The following is a 23,328-nucleotide window of genomic DNA, read 5'->3' on the forward strand; positions in this document are numbered from 1 at the left end:
TGTGGGGTCTCAGGGCTGTGAGGTTTCAGGGCTGTGGGGTTTCAGGGCTGTGAGGTTTCAGGGCTATGGGGTCCCAGGGCTGTGAGGTTTCAGGGTTGTAGGGTCACAGGGCTATGGGGTTTCAGGGCTGTGGGGCCATGGGGCTGTGAGGTTTCAGGGCTACGGGGTTTCAGGGCTATGGGCTCACAGGGCTATGGGGTCCCAGGGATGTGGGGTAGCAGGGCTGTGGGGCTGCAGGGCTGTTGTGCTGGGCTGGCCATGGGGCCGTGAGCCCAGGCTGTCCAGAGCACGTGTCCAGAGGCGTGCAGGGGACCAGGGCCATGGGGCCGGGCTGTCCTTTGGGCCGTGGCCAGCAGGTGCCAACCCTGCCCAGCCCGGGCAGTGCTGACGTGTCAGGTCCTACCCGTGCTCTGCCTGCCCACATGGTGACTGCCACTCCGTCACACGGGGCTCCTGGAGGGGACACCCTGGGCCAGAACAAACTCCCTCAGCACTGCTGGGGAGTGCCATGGGCGGCCAGTCCAGCCAGGGGAGCTGCTGGGTGCCGAGATCCCTTCTCAGAGTGGGTATGGGGGCTGGACACCCCCAGCTGGGTACTCTGCATGGCAGGGCAGGGCCCTCCTGGGTGGGTGCCTGTCCCTGGAGGTCCCAGTCCCTGAGCTGGAAGGGGAGGGGGCTGCAGGGCTGAGCCCTGTGTGAACAGGCAACGCTTTGTAGGGCCCAGCCCTTCAAATCAGGCCCCTGTTCTGATCCCTGGGGCCCTGCCCAGGGCTGGGGGCACTGAGAAGGGAAGCAGCAGCGCCAGGCACACCCCATCCCCTTTGGGGCTCTGTCCTAGGCACACGACCCCGTGCCCAGCTGGCAGAAAGGATCTGGGGCTGGGGGGTGCTCCACTGTGCCAGACCCCCCCCCAGTGCACCCCACCAGCCCCCCTGTTCTCCAGAGAGCCCCAGCCCCTTGCCTGCACCCCAGCCCAGCTCTGATAGCTCCCAGCACGTGCCAGGGCTCCTGGGCACCTGGCACAGCCACGGGCCCCACCCAGAGGCACATTCTGCGGCCGAGGGCTCCATCAGCTGCCCGCTGCTGGGCTGCTCCTGGGGCTGTGCCCAGCCAAGCTCTGGCTCCGTGCCTGTGACCACATGGGCTTTCTTTGGGGAAGGCTTGGTTTCCTTGTTTTTCTGCCTTTTCAGAGGTTGCCAAAACACTCCCAGTGCCCAGGAACAGGCCCGGCTCAAACTGGGGCTGCCAGGGGGCCAGTGCTGCGCTCCAGGGATGGCTGCTCCCAGGGTCTGTGCCCCGGTGCTGCCACACAGCCTGTCCTTCCAGCACCCCCAGAGCCTTTTTGGGGCTCACTGAGTGTTTGGAAGAGGCTGAGCCCGCAAGGGAGGGGAGCAGGATGTGCTGCATGCAGCCAGTGGCACACGTGCAGCTGCCCTGGCACATTCCGCCTGGGCAGCCACGGGGAAAGTGGGCATGGCAAACCAACCACATTAAATCACGGGCAGAAACCGAGCAGGAGGGGTGAGGGGGACGGTATCTAGCAGGACATGTCACATCCAGAGGCGTGCAGGGACCAGGGACACGGTGACACCCCCAGCACCGAGCCCAGGATTGCCTGGAATGGGAAACAAGAGCCGCCACCCTGAGGTGGGTGACAGCCACGTCAGGGAGGGTCACTGTCCCAGAGAAGCCCCCCTGGCACACCACGGCGCAGCCCTGGGGACACACGGCTGCCCCCATCCTTTTATTTTATCTGTGATAAATACAGCCCGGCCGAGGAGCTGCCACCCCGCCGAGCCAAGCCCGGCACCAACACCCCGCAAACAGAGATATTTATATAAAACAACACCACAAAAAGAGCCATGGAATCGCAGCGGGAGCACGACCCCCGTCCTCCACCCCCGGCACGGAGCAGGGTTGCAAAGCCAAGCGAGTGCGGGGACCGCGGGGCGTGCGGGACCCTCCCTCGCCGCCGCCGTCCCCGCTCATCCCGTTCTGTCACCTGCGCGAATCCGGCTGCTCCAGAAGCGCCCGGCTCCCGCTGCCCCCGCCGAGGGGCCGAGCAGCGCCGGGGGATGCGCTGCTCTCCCGGGGGCGGGGGGCTGCGGCAGCCCCCTCCCCTCGGCAGCTGCCCTCCTTCCCAGCGCGCCCCTCACAGGTTGTCGGAGCCGGCGGCGGGGTTGGTGTAGGTGAAGGTGCCGGACCTCGTGGTGCTGCCGCCGGCCACCTTCGGGGCAGGAAAAGCGAGGGGGTGTCAGGGCTGGGCTGAGCCCCCACCCCGGAGCAGCGCAGGATGAGCTGCGCCCTCTCCACTCAACTAAAAATGGCATCGTGCCACCGTGGTGGGCTCTGCCCCCCTTCCGTGGGCGCTGCGGGCACCCCGGGCCCCCAGGGACACCCCGAGCCCCCCTCCCCGTGCGCGGGAGGAGCCGGCCGTGTTCCCGCACGATAAGCCGGCCTGGCGAGTGCGAAGGTAAATATTTAGCCAGGCCCCTGGTGTTTGCTCAGGGTGAGCTGCTCGCAGGGAGCCGCAGCAGCTGGACACGGCCCCCGCCCGCAGCCCCGCGTGGGGGGAGTGCGGGGCGGCCCCCCTGCCCAGCATCGCCTCGGGGAGCCCGCTGCGCCTCCAGGCAGCTCCCGGTGCCACGGCAGCAGCTCCAGCTCCGCTCTGGGAGCTGGAGGAGGGATGCTGGCTGCGGGAACCACCTCCTCAGCCCCCCATCAGCTCTGCAGTGCCTCAAACCTGCTCCCCACCCACGGGAGACCTGAGGGACCTGCGGGAGACCGGCTGGGACACAGCAGAGCAGGGGAAGGGGCAGGGTGGGCAGGCAGCGAGCCCCCGCTGGGGCGGGGCACGGGGAGAGGCTGCCCAAGGTCGCGGGGAGCTCCCCGGAGCCGGGCCGGGTCTGCCCGCGCCGGCCGCTGCTCCAGCCAGGCGTGAATGTCACTCTCAGCTCCCGGCCAGGCTGGACGAGCTCCCCGCACTGCCATCTCCCCGCACTGCCATCTCCCCGCCCGGCCAGGCTGGACGAGCTCCCCGCACTGCCATCTCCCTGCCCTGCCATCTCCCTGCCATCTCCCTGCCCTGCCATCTCCCTGCACTGCCATCTCCCCGCCCTGCCATCTCCCCACCCTGCCATCTCCCTGCCCTGCCATCTCCCCGCACTGCCGTCTCCCTGCCATCTCCCTGCCCTGCCATCTCCCTGCCCTGCCATCTCCCTGCCCTGCCATCTCCCTGCCATCTCCCCGCCCTGCCATCTCCCTGCCCTGCCATCTCCCTGCCATCTCCCTGCCCTGCCATCTCCCATCACCCCAGGGATGCCCCGCTGCTCTCTGCCCTCCTGAGTGCCCCGGGGTGGGGCACTCACCTGGCTGTAGGGGTTGGGTTTGCTGTTGGGGGACACGTAGCGCCCGTGGCTCTGGTACTGCAGGTACTCAGCCATGGGGTGGTAGGAGTCCTTCTGGCTCAGCAGGTCCAGCTTGCCTCGGCTTTTCCGGCGGCAGGTGCAGGTGGACTTGGGGAGAGAGAGGGGTCAGAGCCTGGGGACGGGGACAGGGCATCAGGCAGCAGGGCTGGGGTGGGGATGGGGCCTCACCATCAGGAGGAGACAGGTGAAGATGGTGAACAGCAGCAGGATGCTGACCAGCGCCAAGAGAGCGATGGCCCAGTCCGGGATCATGGGTGCTGGGGCTGGGGATAGCACTGCTGCAGAGCCTGAAAGGAGCAGAGCTGTGTGTGCACCACAGGCAGAACAGGGACAGAGCCCTGAGACATCCCCGGGACAGGGTCTGAGCCCTGCCTGACACAGGCACTGGGCATGTGCACTGGTCCCACCCTCTGCAAGCCCCAGGCCCACCAAGCACCAAGCAGAGCCCCTGCCTCAACCAGGACAGGGCAATGCTTCTGGAGCCCCCCAGGCCCCATCCCCTCCCTCCACAGCCTCTCACTCTGGATGCTGTCCAGCTGCAGGCCCATGATGAAGCCGTTCTTGTCCAGGCTCTTCCTCAGGCGCTGCTCAGCAGCATCAGCAGTGACAGCATCGCTTCCATTCCCAAACACGAGGGTGGACTGGACCTGCACCGAGCCTGGGCTGCACAGGAGGAGACATCAGCACCCAGCCTGCCCCCCAGAGGCTGCAAACCAGGGGGATGCACTGCAGTACAGCAGCCCTGCTGGTGCTGCTGCTGCTCACCTGTACTGCAGCTCGCTGCACCCCGTGTAGGTCTGCGTGCCCATGCAGCCCGCGCAGCCAAAGACGTGTTGGAACTGGAAGGAAGCACTGAGGTCACGGCCACCTCCCCACAGACACAGACAGACACCCCCCTTTCCTGTCTCCGTGCAGAAGTGACAGAATGGATGCTCCAGGTGCTGCCATGGAAAGCCCCAAGCTGAGGGGGCTCCTTCCCAGCACAGCTCTCTGCCCCAAGGTGAGGGGGCTCCTCCCCAGCACAGCTCTCTGTCTCAGGGTGAGGGGGCTCCTCCCCAGCACAGCTCTCTGCCCCAAGGTGAGGGGGCTCCTCCCCAGCACAGCTCTCTGTCTCAGGGTGAGGGGGCTCCTCCCCAGCACAGCTCTCTGCCCCAAGGTGAGGGGGCTCCTCCCCAGCACAGCTCTCTGTCTCAGGGTGAGGGGGCTCCTCCCCAGCACACCCAGAGCCTCTGCTGGCGGGGCTGGCACTCACCATGGTCAGCACGGTGCGGCTCAGGCTCCGGTACTCCGGCGATGCCGGGTCACGCAGGCTCTCGTTGAAGCTCCTGTTGATGATGCGGAAGGACAGCGGGACACGGACGAGCAGCTGGACGGCAGCAGGCAGCTGGGCTGAGGTTTTGCTGGGGTTGGGGCCACCCTGGTTGGGAGCTGTGCTGCCCTCAGACGTTATCTGGGTGGGAAAGACCTGAGCACTGGTGCTCCCGTTGCCTTTGGCGCTGCCGTGCACGGTGGTGGGAGCGGCAGAGCTGCTGTTGGTGCCAAAGGGGGGGACCCAGCCGCTGCTGTTTGAGGTGGCATTGGCATGGGGGACGGCCGGGCTGCTCTGGACAGGCACCACAGTGCCATTGGATGTGGCATTGCTCATGGAGTGGTTGCCAAACTGGAAGTTCGTGGTGTTTGTGCCAGGGAATGCGGTGGCGTAGGGGAAGACAGAGGTTTGGGGCCGGCTGGCCCGTGTGCTTTTGGGGAATATATTTGGCAACCTGGTGGTGGTCTCCGTGGTCATCTCCACGGTGGTGGTTTCGGTGGTTTCCATCTCCATGGTTGTCTCGGTGGTCATGGCACGGGTACCTGGAGGAAACCCCTGCAGTGAGTGGCTGCAGAACAGTCAGGGAAGGTTTCACCCGAAACAGCTCATCAGCTGGACACTGTGGGAAGTGCCACAACCCCCAGAAGTTGCCCACGAGGCTCAGGAGACCTTCAGCAACACCCCACGATCGGGAACTTGTGGCACCAGAGGGTCCAGGTGGCACTGGCACCTGCGCCGTGCCCAGCCCTGCAGTCCCTGCAGTGTTCCTGACATGCTGGGGGCCACCCAATAGAGCCCCCCTTGCTGTGGGTGCCAGGCTGGGGTGCCCCCATGCCCTCCAGACCTGCTGGCCTGGCTGGGGGCCAGCACAGGCAGCTCCCGGGCAGGTTCCCAGCGGCTGCTGCAGGAGCCGGCGGCACTGGAGGAGAGCCCGGGGTCGGGGTGCTCACCGGGACACACCTGCATTCCAGCCCGCAAGCCCCGGGCACAGCCTGCTCTGGCTGGTCCCGGCACAGCCCAGCCCTCGGCCGAGCCCTTCGGACAAGGCCGAGCCCCCAGGCACCGAAATTCCCAGGCACAGCCAGCCCCGGGGAGCTGCACCCGGAGCCAGAACGGCGACAATGTCCCTGCTGCCAGGATGCCACTGGCTCCAGTATCCCCCGGTCCTTGCTTTGAAAGGGATCCTGTTCTGCTCCCCCTGCCCGCCCCCAGCCCCTCACCTGTGCCCAGCCCCTCACCTGTGCCCAGCACCAGCAGCAGCAGAAAGGCAGGGAACGCCATGGGGCTTGTCCGGGGGGTCCCGGCGCCTCTCGGGGCTCGGCAGCAGCTGCTCTCCCGTTAGCTGGTGGCACACCAGTGCAGGGATCCGGAACTGGCAGCTCGACAGCGGCCTGAGCTTTATAGAGCACCTGGGGCAGGTGGGGAGGCCTCGCCCCGCCGCCGGCTCCGGGCAGGGGGGGTCGTTCTGCCCCGCTTGGCACAGGGGTGCCACCGTGCCCACGGGGTCCCCGCAGCATCAGCCCCCCAGGATGGGTCTCTCGCACTCCCCTGGCTCGGGGAGACACCGCTGGCACCGCTGTGCCACGGGCGGACCCAGCCTCGGGTGGGCACAGGATGGCACAGCAGCCGGGCATCCTGGGCTGAAGGCAGCAGCAGCATCTGCCGGGCTCCCTGGGCTGAGCCACGGGCGCCAGGAGCTGGTGGGGGGCACGGGGGGGACACGGAGCCCCCCAGCCCCTCGTGCGGGGGGGGCCTCATCCTCTGGCTCAGCCCAGGGTTAATCATTAGCGCTGGTCATCGCCTCGCCCTGCGCTCAGATAAACACCGGTGACCCCCCCGAAATGCTTACGCAGCTACAGCGCAGGGCCCCACCACATCCCAGCACCTCCCAGTAAGCTCCCTCCAGGTGCCAGGGCCCCCCAGCAGGCACAAAGCCCCATCCCCAGTCAGCACACGGGTGATGCCAGGTGCTGAGCTGGGTGCCAGTGCCCCACCCCAGAGTAACGGGCACCGCCTGTGCCTGGGCAGGTGACACGTGCTCCTGGCACCGATGGGCATCAAGAGCTACTGGGGAGTGGTCCCACTCGGCCCCTGCCCTGCAGAAATCCCTGGGAGAGCCCCAGGCTCTCAGGAGGCTGATGATTCCTGGGGGGGTCCCAGTTCCTGGGGAGGTCGTGGTCGGGGTGCCCACACTTGGCTCCTGGCCAAAGTGCCACCCCAGCCACGCCAAAGGTGAGGTGGTGCTGAGAAGGGGAGCAGAGAGGGGGAACCCTCCGTGCTGCAGTGATTGAGGGTGAGGGATGGGTGGCAGTGCAGGTGCAGTGGGACCCTGCAGCACTCTGCTCCCCCCACAGTGCCCACAGCCTTGGCAAGCCAGGCCACGTGCAGGCAGGATGCAGGCAGCACCTCTGGGCAAACATTTCCTTCCCAAAAGGCCTCACCATGAGAATGGCTCTCCCCGTGCAGTGATGCTGCCCCTGCTGCCCTCTGCTCCAGCCCTAATCCCCCTCCCCACTCAGCTCTGGGGGCTTTCCAGAGCCTCCCCTTCCCCCCAAAGTGAGGGCGGCTGTTTTCCTCCTGCAGACACCCACAGAGGACACGCTGTGTGGGGGGCTCAGGGGCAGGAGGGTCCCAGCAACTGCTCTCACCCACCAGTCCTGGGAGCAGGGGCCATGTGCCCACCCTGTCCATGCCCAGTGGGTCAGTGTGCCCACCCTGTCCATGCCCAGTGGATTCCCTGTGCCCACCCTGTCCATGACCAGTGGGTACCATGTGCCCAGCCTGTCCATGTCCTGTGGATCCTCTGTGCTCACCCTGTCTGTGTCTGGTGTATCCCCTCTGCCCACCCTGCCCATACCCGGTAGATCCCCTGTGTCCGCCTTGTCCGTGCCTGGTGGATCCACTGTGCCCACCCTGCCCTTGCCCGGTGGATCCCCTATGTCCCCCCTGTCCGTGCCCGGTGTATCCCCCTGTGCCCACCCTGTCCATGCCCAGTTGATCCCCTCTGCCCACCCTTTCCATGCCCGGCGGATCCCCTGTGTCCGCCCTGTCCATACCCAGTGGATGCCCTGTGTCCGCCCTGTCCGTGCCCGGTGGATCCCCTGTGTCCGCCCTGTCCGTGCCCGGTGGTCCCGGCTCTCCCCGTGCCCGGCTCGGGCGGTGGCCCCGGAGCTGCGGCGCTCCCTGGCGGGCGCAGCCCCGCACGACGCTCCCGCCGCGCACCGGCACCGGGACCAGAACCGGGACCGGGAGGGGGAAGGGGACCTCTACTGGGGTGAGACCGGGAGAGAGACAGGGACAGGGACAGGGACTGGAGCGAGAACCGGGACCGCTGCTGGGAACAGACCGGGAGCGGCACCGGGAGTGGACCGCAGCAATGCAGAGCGGAGTGAGACCGACACTGGGGCGAAACGGGAGCGAGCGAGGGAGCAGGAGACAGAGCAGGAGCGGAGCAGGAATGGAACCGGGAAGGGTACCGGACCGGGAGCAGAAGGACCGGAACAGGAACGGGAACCGCGGTCGCCCCTCGCAGCTCGGGGGCGCGGAAGGAGGCGCTCAGTGGCCAGCGGTGATTTCACCTGTCCCGGTACTCCCGGGGGGAGCCAGCTGCCCAGAGAGGCACGGGCCCCGGCCCCGGTCCCAACACCGGAGGGCAACCCCGCGTTGCCCTTTTAAGAGGGGCCCGGTGCCGCCGCGCCCATTGTCGCCGCCGCCGCCGCGGGGCGGGGGGGCCGGGCCGGTGCCGGGGCCGCGCGCTCCGGGGCGGGCGGGATGGGGGGGGTGGGAGCACATTCCGCCGCGTTGCCGGGACAGCCGTCGCCGTGGCGACCGGTGCCTGCCGCCGAGCCGCGGTGCGCGCCGCGCAGTTCCCACGGAGCGGCCCGGGCGGCGGCGGCGGCGGCTCCGCTCCCTCCGGGGCGGCGGGAGGGCCGGGATGCGGTGCAGTGTTGTGCTCTCGCCCACCAATATTGCACTCGTCCCGGCCTCCCGCCGCCGCGGGCTGCGCCTGTGGGACCGGCCGGGCGCTGCCCCGACCCCGCGAGCACCGGGAGAACGGCGCGGGACGGAGCCGAGAGCGCGGCGGGGACCCACGGCCCTCTCGGGCCGGCGGGAACCCGCAGGGACCGGGCGCGCAGGGTAGAAAACACTCAAAACTTTATGGCCAGGCGTGGGGCAAGGACCGGAGCGCCCGGGACAGGCGTGGCGGGAGCCCCGGCACTGCGGGGCCCCGGTACTGGCAGTGCAAAGTCCGCGGGGGGCCGGGAACGGGGCCCGGCCGGGAGGAGCGGCGGGGCCCGGTGCGCCCCCGGGTGCCGCCGCTGGCGGGAGCCCGGAGCGCCGCCGGTGCCGCCGGCGGGGGAGGCCCGTGCCGGGCGCGGTCACTCGCGTCCCTCCAGCAGGAACCGGCGGAAGGGCTCGAAGTCGGCAGGGATGGTGTCTGTGGGGAGCAGCGCGGGGGGCGTCAGGAGCCGGCGAGGGGAGCGAGCCCCCACAAAGCCCCCGGCCCAGGACTGAGCCCGCCGCAGCGGCCATGGAGGGAGGGGATGCTCGGCCGGTTCGGGGGTCCCGGGGGGCCTGCTCACCGTTGCAGCGGTACTGCAGGTTGGACCAGATGATGTTCTCCTGGGAGAAGCAGAAGACCCCCAGCCGGCCCCCGCGCATCGTGGTGTCGATGATCACACCGGAGTCGGCCACCAGCTGCGGGCCCTCGTACAGACGGACCCTGCCGGGGAACGGGGCCCGAGCGGTCAGCGGGCCCTCACCGGGACCCCGCCGAGGCCCCGCCGGTACCCCACGGGGGCAAACATCGGGATCCTACTGAGACGCCATCGGGGCCGGCACCTGGATCCCACTGGGACCCCTCCACGACCAGCACCGGGCACCGGGTATCCCGACCCGGGGACGGTGCACCGGGCTGGAGCCGGGGCATCCTGCGGGAGACTGGGCCGGGGGCACCGGACCGGCTGGATCCTCGGGCCGGGGCCCCCCGCCGTGGCCGGGCTGGAGCCCCCCGCACCGCCCCCGGCCCGGCCCCGCCGCCTTTGTCGGGCGCTTTGCATGTGAAAGGCGCCGGCGGGGTCGCCATGGCGACGGGACAATGGCCCCGGGGGCCCGGGGGGCGGAGGGCCCGGCGGCGGAGCCCCCCCGCCGCGGCCGCCCCGGCGGGAGCCTTAAAGGAGAAACGCGGCTGCGGCCCCACCGCGCAGGCACCCTCCCCACGGCCCAAATCCCCCCACTGCGGAGGTCTCACGGGGCTGGATGCTCCCCCACGGCCGGCATCCCCACACTGCGGTGTCCCACCGGGCTGGATCCCCTCACCAGGGGGGTCCCAGGAGGCACAACCCCTCCTCACGCACATCCTCCCACCCCCGAGGGGGACCCGCAGGGCACGACCCGTACTCGTGGTTATCATCAGGGCTGGCTCGCTCCAGGTTTCTCCCCAGTGCCCGGCATCCCCCCTCTGCTGTGTCCCACTGGGGTGCCCGTGGTGAGCACAGCCCCCACCCCAGCGCCCCCCGGGCCCCCCCTGCTTACCTGATGTAGCCCACCTGGGGCCTGTGTGCCAGCTGCCAGCGGTAGGACGTCTTGTCCCTCCAGCCCACGTTCCGGGGGTCCTTCCAGAGCAGGCGGACGTGGTCGGGCGTGTGGCCCGTGTGCCACAGAGCATTGCGCAGGTGCTCCCCGGGGCCCGTCGAGGATTTCACTGCCTGCAGGTGCATGGGGGCTTCAGGGGGGCCTGAACAGGGGGGCCTGACCCGGCCCGTGGGTGGGGCCACCACCCACCTTGAGCTGCAGCCCCGGCTCGGCCACAGCACGGAAGGGGGTGGCCTGCCAGTAAGTCTGCTCCGTCTGCTTCCACATCACCACGTAGAAGCTGGCGCTGTCCTGGTAGCTGAAGATGAAGCCGGCGTAGTCATCGTCGGTGATGGTGTTGACGTGGAAGGTGCCCTCAAAGTCCACCCCGTTGAAGGCTGTGTAACCTACGGGCAGGAAACGCTGCGGGGAGCCCTCTCTCCCCACGGGATTCCCAGCCCACCCACCCTTCACCCCTCATCTGTGGGGCAAAGAACCAGCCCTTACTCCCCTGCACAGTGGGGGAGTCTCTGGTTCTGCCCCCAGAGCCTGTGGGTGGGTGAACAGATCTTACCCACAGCCAAGCCCGGGTCACTGTTCATGGTCTGCACGATCTCCATGCCCTGCGGGGGGACAGCTGGGTGAGGGGCACCCCAGCACCCCTGGGCACCTCCCAGTCCCCTGAGCTGCCACCCCGCAGCGCGGCCCCCAGAAACACGGGGCGCAGCACCCACACCTGGTTGAGCACAACCCAGTTGGGGTCGATCTGGGCGTCCCCCTCGGGGTCGAGGATGACGGTCTGGTAGGCGCGGAAGTCGGTCAGCGTCACCTCGGCGCTCTCGGGGCACACGTCCAGCTGGTCCACCACCGTGTCGTTGTCAAAGTCCTCCTCGCAGACGTCACCCACGCCGTTCCCTGGGGACACGGGCTCAGTCAGGGCTGGGCTGAGCCCAGGCAGCCCTGCTTCCCCCTGCCCACGCCATGCTCACCGTCTGAGTCTTTCTGGTTGGGATTGGGAATGAGGCGGCAGTTGTCTGGGCCAGGTGCCACGTAGTCCGGGATGCCATCATTGTCATCGTCATTGTCACAGTCATCCCCCAGCCCGTCGTTGTCCGAGTCCAGCTGGGAGCTGTTGGGGATCTCAGCGCAGTTGTCCTTGGTGTCCTGATGCCCATCCCCATCACTGGGGGCAAGAACGAGGTCAGAACAATGACAAAAATGGGGATCTCCCCGAAGACCCCATTGTCCCTCCTGGCTGGTCCCTGAACCAGGAGCCCAGTTCTGCTGCCCAGGACACAACTGGGAGGTCACCCCACTGCAGTGCTATCCACACCTGTCCTCGTTGGTGTCACAGATGTCTCCTACCAGGTCACTGTCCATATCTGTCTGGAGGAGAGCGAAACCCTAGTTCAGTGCACATCCTGGGCCGAGGAGGAGGAGGAGCCCCTGCTCCCCTCTGGGCCAGGCCCCAATCACCCCAGGCCCCCAGGCCCAGCCATACCTGAGTGGGGTTGCTCATTTCAGGGCAACTGTCACAGGCATCCCCAACACCGTCCTCGTCCCGATCGGTCTGCAGAGGGTTGGGCACCTTGGGGCAGTTGTCCAGCATGTTGGGTATCCCTGCAAGGATAGTGCTGAGTGAGTACCCTCCCCCACGCTGGTGGGACAGCCCCCCTGGCACGGCCAGGCCAACCCACGAGCGGCTCACCGTCCCCATCGATGTCATTGTCACAAGCATCCCCCTCGCCGTTGCTGTCCGTGTCCCGCTGGTCATTGTTGGGCACGTTGGGGCAGTTGTCACAGGCATCCCCAAAGGAGTCGGTGTCCGAGTTCTGCTGGTCCTTGTTGGGGAAGAGCCGGCAGTTGTCCTGTGGAGAAGAGGAGGGGGATGTTGGCACTGTGGTGGTGGGCAGACATCTCCAGCACCCTGAGACCACTCCCAAGCCACCAGCCTGCTGCTCCCCAGGAGAAGCATCTTGAGGGACCCAGAACCAAGCCAAAACCAGAAGCCCTCCTAAAGCCACTGGCATGGCCACCCATCCAGCACAGCCACCTCCACATTCTTGACACCATCACCATCAGCATCATCATCACATTGGTCCCCGATGCCGTCGTTGTCAGCGTCCTCCTGCCCAGAATTGGGCGTCAGGCGGCAGTTGTCCTGCAGGCACAGCCAGCATTAGGGACAGGGAGGAGATGAGGTCTGGAGCACAGCCCTGCTGAGGATCCCGCACCCCCTGCGCCTCCCCTGCAGCAGCCCACCTGCTTGCAGTGCTTGTTGTTGTCGATGCAGGGCAGGGGCTCGTCCGGGTACCCATCCAGGTCTGTGTCTGGCCCACACACATTGCCATTGCCAGCCCAGCCCACGTTGCACTGAATAAAGAAGAGATCAGGAGCTGGAAAGAGCCCTGGCAGGAAAGGACCATTGCTGCCATGCTGTACCCCCCACACCCTCCTCCTGTCCCTGTCCCCTGCTCACTGCACAAGAGATCTCCCCATTCCTCTCAAACAGGCAGAAGCCGTTGATGTCGCAGGGGTTGGAGGTGGAAGTGCTGCAGGACCTCTGTGGCACACAGCCCGACGTTTGGTTGCCCACAAAGCCCGACTTGCAGGGCCCACACTTGAAGGAGCCCTGGGGGAGAGAGGGCAGGGGTGGGATGAGGGGAGCTGAGCGGCCCTGGGGGCCAGCGAGGGAGGGGGACAGCGCTGCTCACCAGCGTGTTGGTGCAGATGGAGTTGGGGTCGCAGCCCCCATTGTTCCCATCGTTGCATTCATCAATATCTGTGCAAACCTGCGAGCAGTGTGGGAGAAATGCTCACCTGGGGCCTCTCCATGTGGGTGGTTCTGCCCATTCCTGCCCACGGGAAGATGTCCTTCTCCACAGGCACCGCGTCATCCATGCTGTCCTGCACTCCCACAGGGATCCCACAGCCCCATGGCACTGCACTCACCTGCTTGCTGGCCCTGGCATAGTCCACCCCCACTCCAGAGACGGTGTTGCCTCGATAGCCACGGGGGCAGGGCTCGCAGCGGAACCCGGGGACTGTGTTGATGCACTTGGAGCCGGGGAAGCAGGGGTTGGCATGGGCACACTGCAACAGCGGGAGACACAAACTTCACCCTTGGGCACAGGATCCCGCAGGGTGGCTGCTGCTCCAGGCCATGCCTGGGCATTCCCAGAGGAAACACCCTCTGCCTGCACAGCCCTGGCAGTGGCGGGGCTGCTGATGCCCCCCAGCCCGTGCCCACCTCCTCGATGTCAGCGCAGTGAGTGCCGTTGCCCTCCAGCCCCGGCGGGCAGGGCCCGCAGCGGTACCCGGGGTACTCGTAGGTCTCCATGCAGTCCACGCCGCTGAAGCAGGGGTTGGGGTTGCAGCGGGACCGGTGCTCATGGAAGCCTGAGGAGAGGAGAGGCGGGTGAGACAAGGTGGCCCTTTGCCCCCCAAGGTGGGAGCAGAGCCTGGCCAGCACTCACCGCAGACCTGGCACTCCATGATGGTGTTGCGGATCAGAGACATCTCCTTCACCTGCAAGGTAGAAAAGCACGGAGCGTCAGGAGGGTGCTGGCACTGTGCTCTGGGAAAATCCAGCCCAGGGAGTGCCAGCACGCCCTCAGTCCCACCTGGTCCCTAATGTCTTCCCGCAGCTCGGTCAGGATCCGGTTGAAGAGGGTCAGCTGCGTGACCAGTGCCTTGGTCTGCTCACCTGCCAGCAGCAGAAAGGAAAGGTCAATCCCAGCACAGACAAAGTCTCCCAGGGCTGTGGCAAAGACTGCTCTGCCCATTGGCACTGAGCTAGGAGGATGAGGCACCTGACAGCCTCTGCTCACACAGGGCTCTTTTCCTGTAGCACACCCCACAGCCTCTGACCCCACATGGGACAGGCTGTGCAGGGATTTCTGCCTCTGTACAGCCCCAAACGCCTCACGCCAGGCAGCGAGGGAAGCAGAGCAGGGACTTACCCAGGATGGAGGCCAGCACGCTCGTCACTGCAAGGAGAGAGACAAGACATCACCAAATGCTGCTGTCACACCCCAGCAGCGTCACCTCACATGGTCACTCCTGGTCAGCACATGTGCAGCACTGCAGCTCCGACCTGTGTGGGGTTGCTGGGCCAGGAGGGACAGGAACATCCCTCTGTGCTGTCACCCCCCGGGATACTGGGCCAGGAGGGACAGGAACATCCCTCTGTGCTGTCACCCCCCACCTCCTTGTGCCACGGCCCACACGCGTGACCCCCAAAGCCTCCCAAGCCGTTACCTGCACTGTGAATGGACTCATCTCCTTGGAAAGGGCACTCACTCAGGGCCCCCACACGGCTCATGGACCCTCCCAGGATCAGCTTCATCGACTCCACAAACCCCTGATGCGTGTGGGGAGATGCAGTCAGCTTGGGGGGGCTCTGCCCATCCCCAAGGGGGCACTGGCTGGGCTCTCAATCCCCCTGGCACTCACCTGCATCCTCTGGTAAGCCTTCAGCCCCGTGCGCACCTCGATGGACTCCACCTCGGCCAGGGGGATCTCCGAGAGCTCGGGCAGCCCCACGCTGGAGTCCGTCTGCTTGCAGTCCACGTAGAGCTCCACGCTCAGCGTGTCCCTGCGCAGCCCGCTCAGGCGCACGATGACAGAGTGGCTCTGCCCGTCCGCCACCTGCGCGTGCTGCAGGTTCACCGAGTGCACCTTGTTGTCCTCCCGCAGGTACCTCACCAGGACTGCAGCGGGAAGGGGCCGTCAGCTCCCCCCCAGCACCGGCAGCACCCCGAGGGCGGCGTGAGCCCGTTGCTCTTCCCTGCGGGAGCTCAGCCCCGTCTGGCTCAGAGCAGAGCCAGCCCATCCCCACCCACCTTTGTTAATCTTCCCCACGACAGAGACCTCCAGCCACCGGGTGTTGTCCTTCTTGGAGTAGAGGCCGAAGAGGGTCCCCCCCTGCTTGGGGGGCAGGCGGAAGGTGGACAGGAGGTACACGTCGTTGACGGTCAGAAGCTCCATGCGGATCTTGTGGGCCACGCTGGCCATCTGCCGAGCCTCGCTCACCAGCAGCAGGTCGATGACTGCGGGACACGAGCACCGGGGTCGCCACCGCACCGGCTCCGGTGCCCGCTGCGGTCAGAGCGGGGGTGGGTGGGGGTGTCCCTGGACCGCCGGGCTCTGGGGGGACCAGGGAAGCCCGGGGGGCTCCGGGACCGCCCCGCGCGGTGGCGCTCCAGGACCGGCCGCGCCTCCGAGCGGGACCCGCGGAGCCCCCGCACCGCCGAGACCGGCAGAGTCCCGGAGCCCGCCCCGCTCTTGGGGCTTCCCCGCATCCCGCTCCGCGGAGCTCCCCGCGGGCCAGCCCCAGTAAGGGGCAGCCGGACCGGGAGACCCCGGAGGGACCGTCGGGCCCCCGGTACCGGCTCGGGGCGCTTAGCGGGGAGCGCGGACAAGCGCACGGGTGCCCTCCCGTTCCGTGCAGACGCACCGGGCAGTCCGAGAGGGGCTGCGGTGCGGGGTCAGCCCCCGGCGCGGCACTCCCCGCGGCCCCGAGCCAGCACCGGCGCCGCGCGGTGAACGTTCCAGCGTCCCCGGTGCCCGCAGCCCGGCTCCCCCGGGGCGAGCAGAGCCGCTGTCAGCGGCCGCGGGACGGGGTCTGCCGCCGCCGCCCCCCGAGTGTCTCCCGTCCCGCCGTCCCTTCGGGGCCGCCCCGCCGCCGCCCCGAGCCCCTCCGGTACCTTGCAGCTCCTGCCGCGCCGCGGCGGCGGCGCCCAGCAGGAGCAGCGCCAGGAGCGCGGGGCTCCCCGGTGCCCCCATGGTGCCGCCGGTGCCGCCGGTGCGGAGCGGAGCGCGGCGGGGCGGGGTGGCGCACGGGGGAGGGGCCGGCGGGGCCGGCGAGGAGGAAACAAAGAGCCGTCAATCACCGGGCGCATCCCGGGGACACCGGCGGGCCACCGGCCGCGGCTCCGGCCCCGGAGGGGGGCACCGTGCCGGCGCGGCGCACTGAGCCCGGGGCTTCGGGGACCCCCCGGCACTGCCGGCGCCGGGGCAGCCCCCGTGCACAGCGCCGGTTCACCGGGAGGTCAGGCGGGGAGGCTGGGGAGCATCCCGGCCCGGCAGAGCGGCACCGGCCGCGGGGCCGTGGGGTGCCCCACGGCGCGGAGCCCCGCGGGCCGGCAGAGCCCCGGGGCCGCTCGGTACCGCCGGGGGATGCTCGGGCCGCGGAGCCGCTCCCGCGGAGCTCCGGCCAAGGCGGGCGGGCGGCCCGCGGCGTCCCGGCCGTGTTTACAGCTGTTTCCCCCGGTGCCATAACAACCGGCCGAGCCCGGCCCCGGGGCTGCCCCAGCCCCGCGCCCCCGGGCCGGCTCCGCGCCAGCGATCCCGCGTAACGAGGGGGTGCGGGCGGTGGTCCCGAGCCGCACACGGGGCGTTTTCCCTCCGCCGCTGCCAGCGGGCTCCCGGCCCGGCTGCTGTCCGCCGAGAGCTGCGGGGGGGTGCGGGGCCGAGCGGGGTGAGCAGCGCGGAGCTGGGCTGAGCTGAGCAGTGCGGGGAGATGCGGGACACAACAGGACTGTGCGGTGCGGGACCGAGAAGCGTGAGCAGTGTGGAACCGAGATGAGCCGTGCGGGGCAACGCAGAGAGATGCGGGGCACAGCGGGGCTGTGCGGTGCGGGGCACAGCAGGGTGGAGCAGGGTTCAGCTGAGCCGAGCTGTGCGGGGCAACGCAGAGAGATGCGGGGCACGGCAGGGCTGTGCGGTGCGGGGCCGAACAGGGTGAGCAGCGTGGAGCTGAGCGGTGCGGGGCAATGCAGAGACATGCGGGATACAGGGGGGCTGTGAGCACGGTGCGGGGCACGGCAGGGCTGTGTGGTGCGGAGTGGAGCAGCGTGGAGCTGAGCTGAGCCGTGCGGGGACAGGCGGGGCACGGTAGGGCTGTGACACGGTGCGGGGTCGTGGCAGGGCTGTGACACGATGAGGGACACGGCAAGGCTGTGAACACGATGCGGGACATGGCAGTGCGGTGTGGTGCGGGGCCGAGCAGCGTGGAGCTGAGCTGAGCTGAGCCGAGCCGTGCGGGGACAGGCGGGACACGGCAGGGCTGTGACACGGTGCGGGGCACGGCAGTGCGGTGCGGTGCGGAGCACGGCAGGGCTGTGACACGATGCGGAGCACGGCAGGGCTGTGACACCGTGCGGATCATAGCAGGGCTGTGAGCACGGTGCGGGGCCGAGCAGCGTGGAGCCGAGCCGAGCCGAGCCGAGCCGAGCCGTGCGGAGCGGGACGCGTTCCGCCCCAGAGGCCCCGCACACACCACACCGCTCCGGCCCCGCCGGGCTCCGCTCACGGCCGGGACCCCCGGCGGTGCCGCCCCGCGGCGGGGGCGGGCGCGGCGCTGCCCGTCCGGTTCCGGGTCGGCGGAAGATGGCGGCGCCCATGGAGCTGTTCTGCTGGGCCGGGGGCTGGGGGCTGCCCTCGGTGGATCCCGACTGCCTGGCCGTGCTGGTGAGCGCCGGGGCCGGGCGGGGCGGGCGGGGGTCCCGCGGGCAGACCCCGCTCTATCCCCGCGTCCCTGCCTCCCGCAGACCTACGCGCGGTTCACGGGGGCGCCGCTGAAGGTGCACCGGGTCACCAGCCCCTGGAGGAGCCCCTCCGGTAAGGGCCCCGCCGAGGATACCGGCAGCACCGCCGGGACCCCCCCCCCACCCCGTGCAAGCCCCGTGGTCCCACTCGCCACCCCTGCACCCTCCACGCGTGACGCCCCCCACCCCATTTCAGCCTCCCAGCCCGTCTGATCCCTCACGTCCTGTGGCCCCACACTGCCGACCCCTGCCCTATTGCAGCCTCCTGTCCCAGTGCACCTCTCTTGCTCTAGGGCCTCTGCTCCCCACGTGGCACCACCATCCTACCCTATTGCACCCCCTGTACCCCTGCCCCGTTATCACCATCCTACCCTATTGTACCTCATCACACCCCCTGTCCCATTACCCTATTGTACCCCCTGTACCTCATCACACCCCCTGTCCCATTACCCTATTGTACCCCCTGTACCTTGTCACACCCCCTGCCCCGTTACCACCATTGCCATATTGCACCCCCTGTACCTAATCATACCCCTGCCCCGTTATCACCATTACCCTATTGCACTCCCTGTACCTCATCACACCCCCTGCCCCATAATCACCATCCTACACTATTGTACCTCATCACAGTCCCTGCCCCATTGCCATTACCCTATTGCACCCTCTGTACCTCATCACACCCCCTGCCCCGTTATCACCATTGCCATATTGCACCCCCTGTACCTCATCACACCCCCTGCCCCATAATCACCATCCTACACTATTGTACCTCATCACACCCCCTGTCCCATTACCACCATTGCCATATTGTACCCCTTGCCCCATCACACCCCCTGCCCCATTACCACCATTGCCATATTGCACCCCTTGCCCCATCACACCCTCCCACCCCATAGCACCCCTCATGTCCTGGGATGCACCCTCTCATCTCGTTGTACCCCGTTGTGTGTCCCCCCACCATTGCACTCCCCTCTATCCCGTCCCAACCCCATCTTCTCATCACCACCCCTGTCCCATCACACCCCCTCTTGCCCTATTGCACCCCATGCCCCACCACACCCCATGTCCCACTGCAGCCCCCCATCCCGTTGTGACTTGTGTCCCATTGAACACCCTCATTGCACCCCCACCTCATTGCACCCCCCTTTTTTCTGTTCCCCCATTGCTCCCCTGTCCCATCACTCCCCATTGCACGCCCCTGTCCATCCCCACCACACCCCCCTTGTCCTGGAACATTCCCCAATTCCCATCACATTCCCCAATTCCCATCACATTCCCCATTCCCATCACATTTCCCCTCACATTCCCCATTTCCCATCACATTCCCCATTTCCCATCACATTCCCCATTTCCCATCACATTCCCCATTCCCATCACATTCCCCATTTCCCATCACATTCCCCATTTCCCATCACATTCCCCATTCCCCCTCACATGCCCCATTCCCATCACATTCCCCATTTCCCCTCACATTCCCCATTTCCCATCACATTCCCCCTTTCCCCTCATATTCCCCATTCCCCTCACATTCCCCATTTCCCCTCACATTCCCCATTCCCATCACATTCCCCATTTCCCATCACATTCCCCATTTCCCATCACATTCCCCATTTCCCATCACATTCCCCATTTCCCATCACATTCCCCATTTCCCATCACATTCCCCATCACATTCCCCCTTTCCCCTCACATTCCCCATTTCCCCTCACATTCCCCATTTCCCCTCACATTCCCCATTCCCATCACATTCCCCATTTCCCATCACATTCCCCATTTCCCATCACATTCCCCATTTCCCATCACATTCCCCCTTTCCCCTCATATTCCCCATTCCCCTCACATTCCCCATTTCCCATCACATTCCCCATTCCCCCTCACATGCCCCATTCCCATCACATTCCCCATTTCCCATCACATTCCCCATTTCCCCTCACATTCCCCATTTCCCCTCACATTCCCCATTTCCCCTCACATTCCCCATTCCCATCACATTCCCCATTTCCCATCACATTCCCCATCACATTCCCCCTTTCCCCTCACATTCCCCATTTCCCCTCACATTCCCCATTTCCCCTCACATTCCCCATTCCCATCAAATTCCCCATTTCCCATCACATTCCCCATTTCCCATCACATTCCCCATTTCCCATCACATTCCCCCTTTCCCCTCATATTCCCCATTCCCCTCACATTCCCCATTTCCCATCACATTCCCCATTCCCCCTCACATGCCCCATTCCCATCACATTCCCCATTTCCCATCACATTCCCCATTTCCCCTCACATTCCCCATTTCCCCTCACATTCCCCATTCCCATCACATTCCCCATTTCCCATCACATTCCCCATTCCCCTCACATTCCCCATTTCCCCTCACATTCCCCCTTTCCCCTCACATTCCCCATTTCCCATCACATTCCCCATTTCCCCTCACATTCCCCCTTTCCCCTCACATTCCCCATTCCCATCACATTCCCCATTTCCCATCACATTCCCCATTCCCATCACATTCCCCATTCCCATCACATTCCCCATTTCCCATCACATTCCCCCTTTCCCCGCATATTCCCCATTCCCATCACATTCCCCATTTCCCCTCACATTCCCCATTTCCCCTCACATTCCCCATTCCCATCACATTCCCCCTTTCCCATCACATTCCCCATTTCCCCTCACATTCCCCATTTCCCCTCACATTCCCCATTTCCCCTCACATTCCCCATTCCCATCACATTCCCCATTTCCCATCACATTCCCCATTTCCCATCACATTCCCCATTTCCCATCACATTCCCCATTCCCCTCACATTCCCTATTCCCCTCACATTCCCCTTTTCCCATCACATTCCCCATTCCCCCTCACATTCTCCATTCCCATCACATTCCCCATTTCCCATCTCACAGCCTCCACCCCCTCCCCTGCGCTGCTCTGTCCCCACCTCACCTCACACCCCTGCGCTGCCCGTGCCCCCCATCCAGGCGTGGGGGTCCATCCCCACTGCAGCCCCCCGCACCCTCCCCTGCCCAGGGCACAGTGGCTGCAGCCCCCACTCCCTCCCTGCCCGCAGGGCACCTGCCCGCGCTGAGGACACGGGACGAGGGCACCATCTCCAAACCTCAGCAGATCATCACCCACCTCAGGAAACAGGTACAGGGGGGCTTGGGGCCCCTCAGGGAAGAGGGGACTCTGTTGTGTCACCCAGGGCTGGGACTTGGGGCGTCCTGTGGGATCAAACTGGGGTTTTCTCTGCAGAAATACAACGCTGACTACGACCTGTCGGCCACGCAGAGTGCGGACACGCTGGCCTTCGTGTCCCTGCTGGAGGAGAAGCTGCTGCCAGTGCTGGTGAGGCTGCGGGGAAGGGGGGCTTGCTGGGGATGGGCTCTGCTCCCTGGAGCTGTGCAAGCAGGCTTGGGTGTGCCCAGCTGCCAGCAGCAACCTCCTGGGAGCCTGGCATGGCAGGGATGGGGTTTGGGGTGGCAGCCGTGGGTTGTGCAGCCCAGGCTGGGGTCTGCCCTTGGCCCCAGCGCTCCTGCAGCCCCTTGTGGTCTCCAGGGTGGCTGTGCCAGGCAGGGGCTCTGCTGTGCCAGCAGCTCTGCCGTGGCCAGGCTGTGGATTGTTCTCCACCACAGATCCACACGTTCTGGGTGGATGCCAAGAACTACGTGGAGCACACGCGGAAATGGTACGCGGAGACCATCCCCTTCCCCCTCAACTTCTTCCTGCCCAACGCCATGCACAAGCGGCACCTGGAGCGGCTGCAGCTCATCTGGGGGGACGACTACATGGAGGATGAGGAGAAGGTGGAGAAGGAGGTGAGGAATGGGGTCTGGGAGCAATGGGAAATCCCTGTGAGGCTGTCCAGGGGTGACTTTATGATGCTCGTATCCCCATTCATCTGTTTTGCACCTTTAAGATTGATTCTGACAAAATCCAAACTGGGGGTCTGAGTTCTCCCCCAGCTCCCCTGAGTGCTGTGGTGATACCTGGGCAGGTGACAACCCTCTGTCCTCCTCTGCAGCTCTACCGGGAAGCCCGGGAATGCCTGACACTCCTCTCCCAGCGCCTCGGCTCCCAGAAGTTTTTCTTTGGAGACTCGTAGGTGGCCAAAGTGGGGAGGGGAAGGGGCCTGAGAGCCCCCCACACCCCAGCAGGGCTGAGACCCCATGGTCTGCAGGGGGGTTGCAGCCACTTTGGGAGTGGAACAGGCTCTTGGGGGACTGTCCCAGGGAGGGAGAGCCACGTGCTGTGCCCTGGGGGTGCCTGGTGGGTCTGGGTGGCCATGGGTGGGGACAGTGGCCCAGGCACGGCTCCCTGTGCCCCAGGCCAGCCTCCCTGGACGCCTTAGTCTTCAGCCGCCTGGCGCCGCTCCTGAAGGCCAAGCTGCCCAACGGGAAACTGCAGCAGCACCTGAAGTCCCTGCAGAACCTGTGCAACTACTGCACCTCTATCCTCAGCCTCTACTTCCCCTGGGACGGAGGTGAGAGCCACCCCCCGCCTCACCCTGCGGCCGTGGGGTGACCGGCGCACCCCCAGCTGACCCCTATGCCCCTCCAGATGACCCCCTGAGCGCTGCCCCTCGGGCTGCAGGCACGGACAGCAGCGAGGCAGAGGAGGACCCCCACAAACGGCGCAAGCAGCTGCTCTCGGTGCTGGTGGGGCTGGTGGCCATGCTGGGCTACGCCTTCCTCAGCGGCATCGTCTCCATCCAGCGCGGCGGCGTGGGGCCGGCCGGCCGGCAGCCCATCGCCCTGGAGGAGGAGGAGGAGGAGGAGGAGGAGTGAGGAAGAGCTGTGTGGCTGTTTCCCTCACAGCCCCTGGAACTGACTGTTTTTACTCTGGAAGCCTGGCAGCGTTGCTGCTCTGCTCGGTGTCCCACCGGGAGCCACAGTCCCTGCCACACCAATAAACCTCCCTCTCTCCACTTGCACCCTCTCGTACTCCCAGCACCCCCAAGGCCCTTCCCAGTTTCCCCAGTTGCCCAGGCTGGGGTTTTGCAGCAGGCACCAATGTGTCCTGCCTGTGGCTCTGCCCCTCGCTCCAGTTTTGGGTGTTGAGGTCCCAGAGGGGGGACCTGAAAGCATCTGAGCAGTGTCCCTGTCCCTTCCCCAGCAGCTGTGGGGCCGAGCCCCACATCTCCCCAGCATCACTCCCATGTGGCAGCCCTCGAGGCAGTGCAGACACAGCTCTGCAGGGCTGGTACCTCCCCTCCACGCCGCTGCCAGCTCGGCAGCACAGCCGAGACACACAAGCAGAGCCAAGGGCAGCCGAGGCTGCTCGTCAGGACACGTCCCCAGCCCGGGAGCGCTCCCCGCTGCCAGCGGGACACCCGGAGCCCCGCTCCAGCAGCCGGGATCCCTCCAGCGCTGACATCTGTTTGCATTCCAGCGCGCCTGCCAGCGCCGGGGAGCTCCTGCAGCTGGCACGGCCCCGCCTGGGCTGCCAGCGGGGTCGGGGGCGGCCGCC

At 66.6% G+C, this 23,328-nt stretch overlaps 3 protein-coding genes across 3 annotated transcripts; 1 reads left to right on the top strand and 2 right to left on the bottom strand.

The window, feature by feature from the left end:
• Window positions 1–1,443: 1,443 nt before the first annotated feature.
• Window positions 1,444–8,451, bottom strand: MUC1 (mucin 1, cell surface associated). The gene is made up of 7 exons (XM_064401565.1): window positions 5,976–8,451; window positions 4,681–5,279; window positions 4,194–4,267; window positions 3,949–4,091; window positions 3,597–3,715; window positions 3,369–3,515; window positions 1,444–2,227 (listed from the first exon to the last, which is right to left on the bottom strand). The coding sequence occupies exons 1-7, from the start codon at window positions 6,016–6,018 to the stop codon at window positions 2,153–2,155; spliced, it is 1,200 nt and encodes a 399-aa protein (XP_064257635.1). The 5' UTR covers window positions 6,019–8,451; the 3' UTR covers window positions 1,444–2,152.
• Window positions 8,452–8,875: 424 nt separating this feature from the next.
• On the bottom strand, window positions 8,876–16,224 carry THBS3 (thrombospondin 3). The gene is made up of 23 exons (XM_064401564.1): window positions 16,020–16,224; window positions 15,156–15,362; window positions 14,767–15,023; window positions 14,572–14,674; window positions 14,274–14,300; window positions 13,935–14,017; window positions 13,788–13,839; window positions 13,562–13,710; window positions 13,264–13,404; window positions 13,026–13,103; window positions 12,791–12,943; window positions 12,574–12,684; window positions 12,365–12,472; window positions 12,020–12,179; window positions 11,813–11,931; window positions 11,645–11,697; window positions 11,301–11,494; window positions 11,048–11,226; window positions 10,886–10,934; window positions 10,522–10,718; window positions 10,273–10,445; window positions 9,321–9,460; window positions 8,876–9,175 (listed from the first exon to the last, which is right to left on the bottom strand). Exons 1-23 carry the CDS (start codon window positions 16,096–16,098, stop codon window positions 9,117–9,119), a joined length of 2,871 nt encoding a protein of 956 aa, XP_064257634.1. The 5' UTR covers window positions 16,099–16,224; the 3' UTR covers window positions 8,876–9,116.
• A 286-nt stretch (window positions 16,225–16,510) lies between these two features.
• MTX1 (metaxin 1) lies at window positions 16,511–22,786 on the top strand. Its single transcript, XM_064401566.1, has 8 exons — window positions 16,511–17,784; window positions 17,865–17,934; window positions 20,930–21,009; window positions 21,115–21,207; window positions 21,495–21,677; window positions 21,884–21,960; window positions 22,188–22,342; window positions 22,420–22,786. The coding sequence occupies exons 1-8, from the start codon at window positions 17,704–17,706 to the stop codon at window positions 22,644–22,646; spliced, it is 966 nt and encodes a 321-aa protein (XP_064257636.1). The 5' UTR covers window positions 16,511–17,703; the 3' UTR covers window positions 22,647–22,786.
• Window positions 22,787–23,328: the final 542 nt, after the last annotated feature.

This window comes from Passer domesticus, chromosome 32, assembly GCF_036417665.1.
Source record: "Passer domesticus isolate bPasDom1 chromosome 32, bPasDom1.hap1, whole genome shotgun sequence".
In the NCBI taxonomy this organism is placed as follows: domain Eukaryota; kingdom Metazoa; phylum Chordata; class Aves; order Passeriformes; family Passeridae; genus Passer; species Passer domesticus.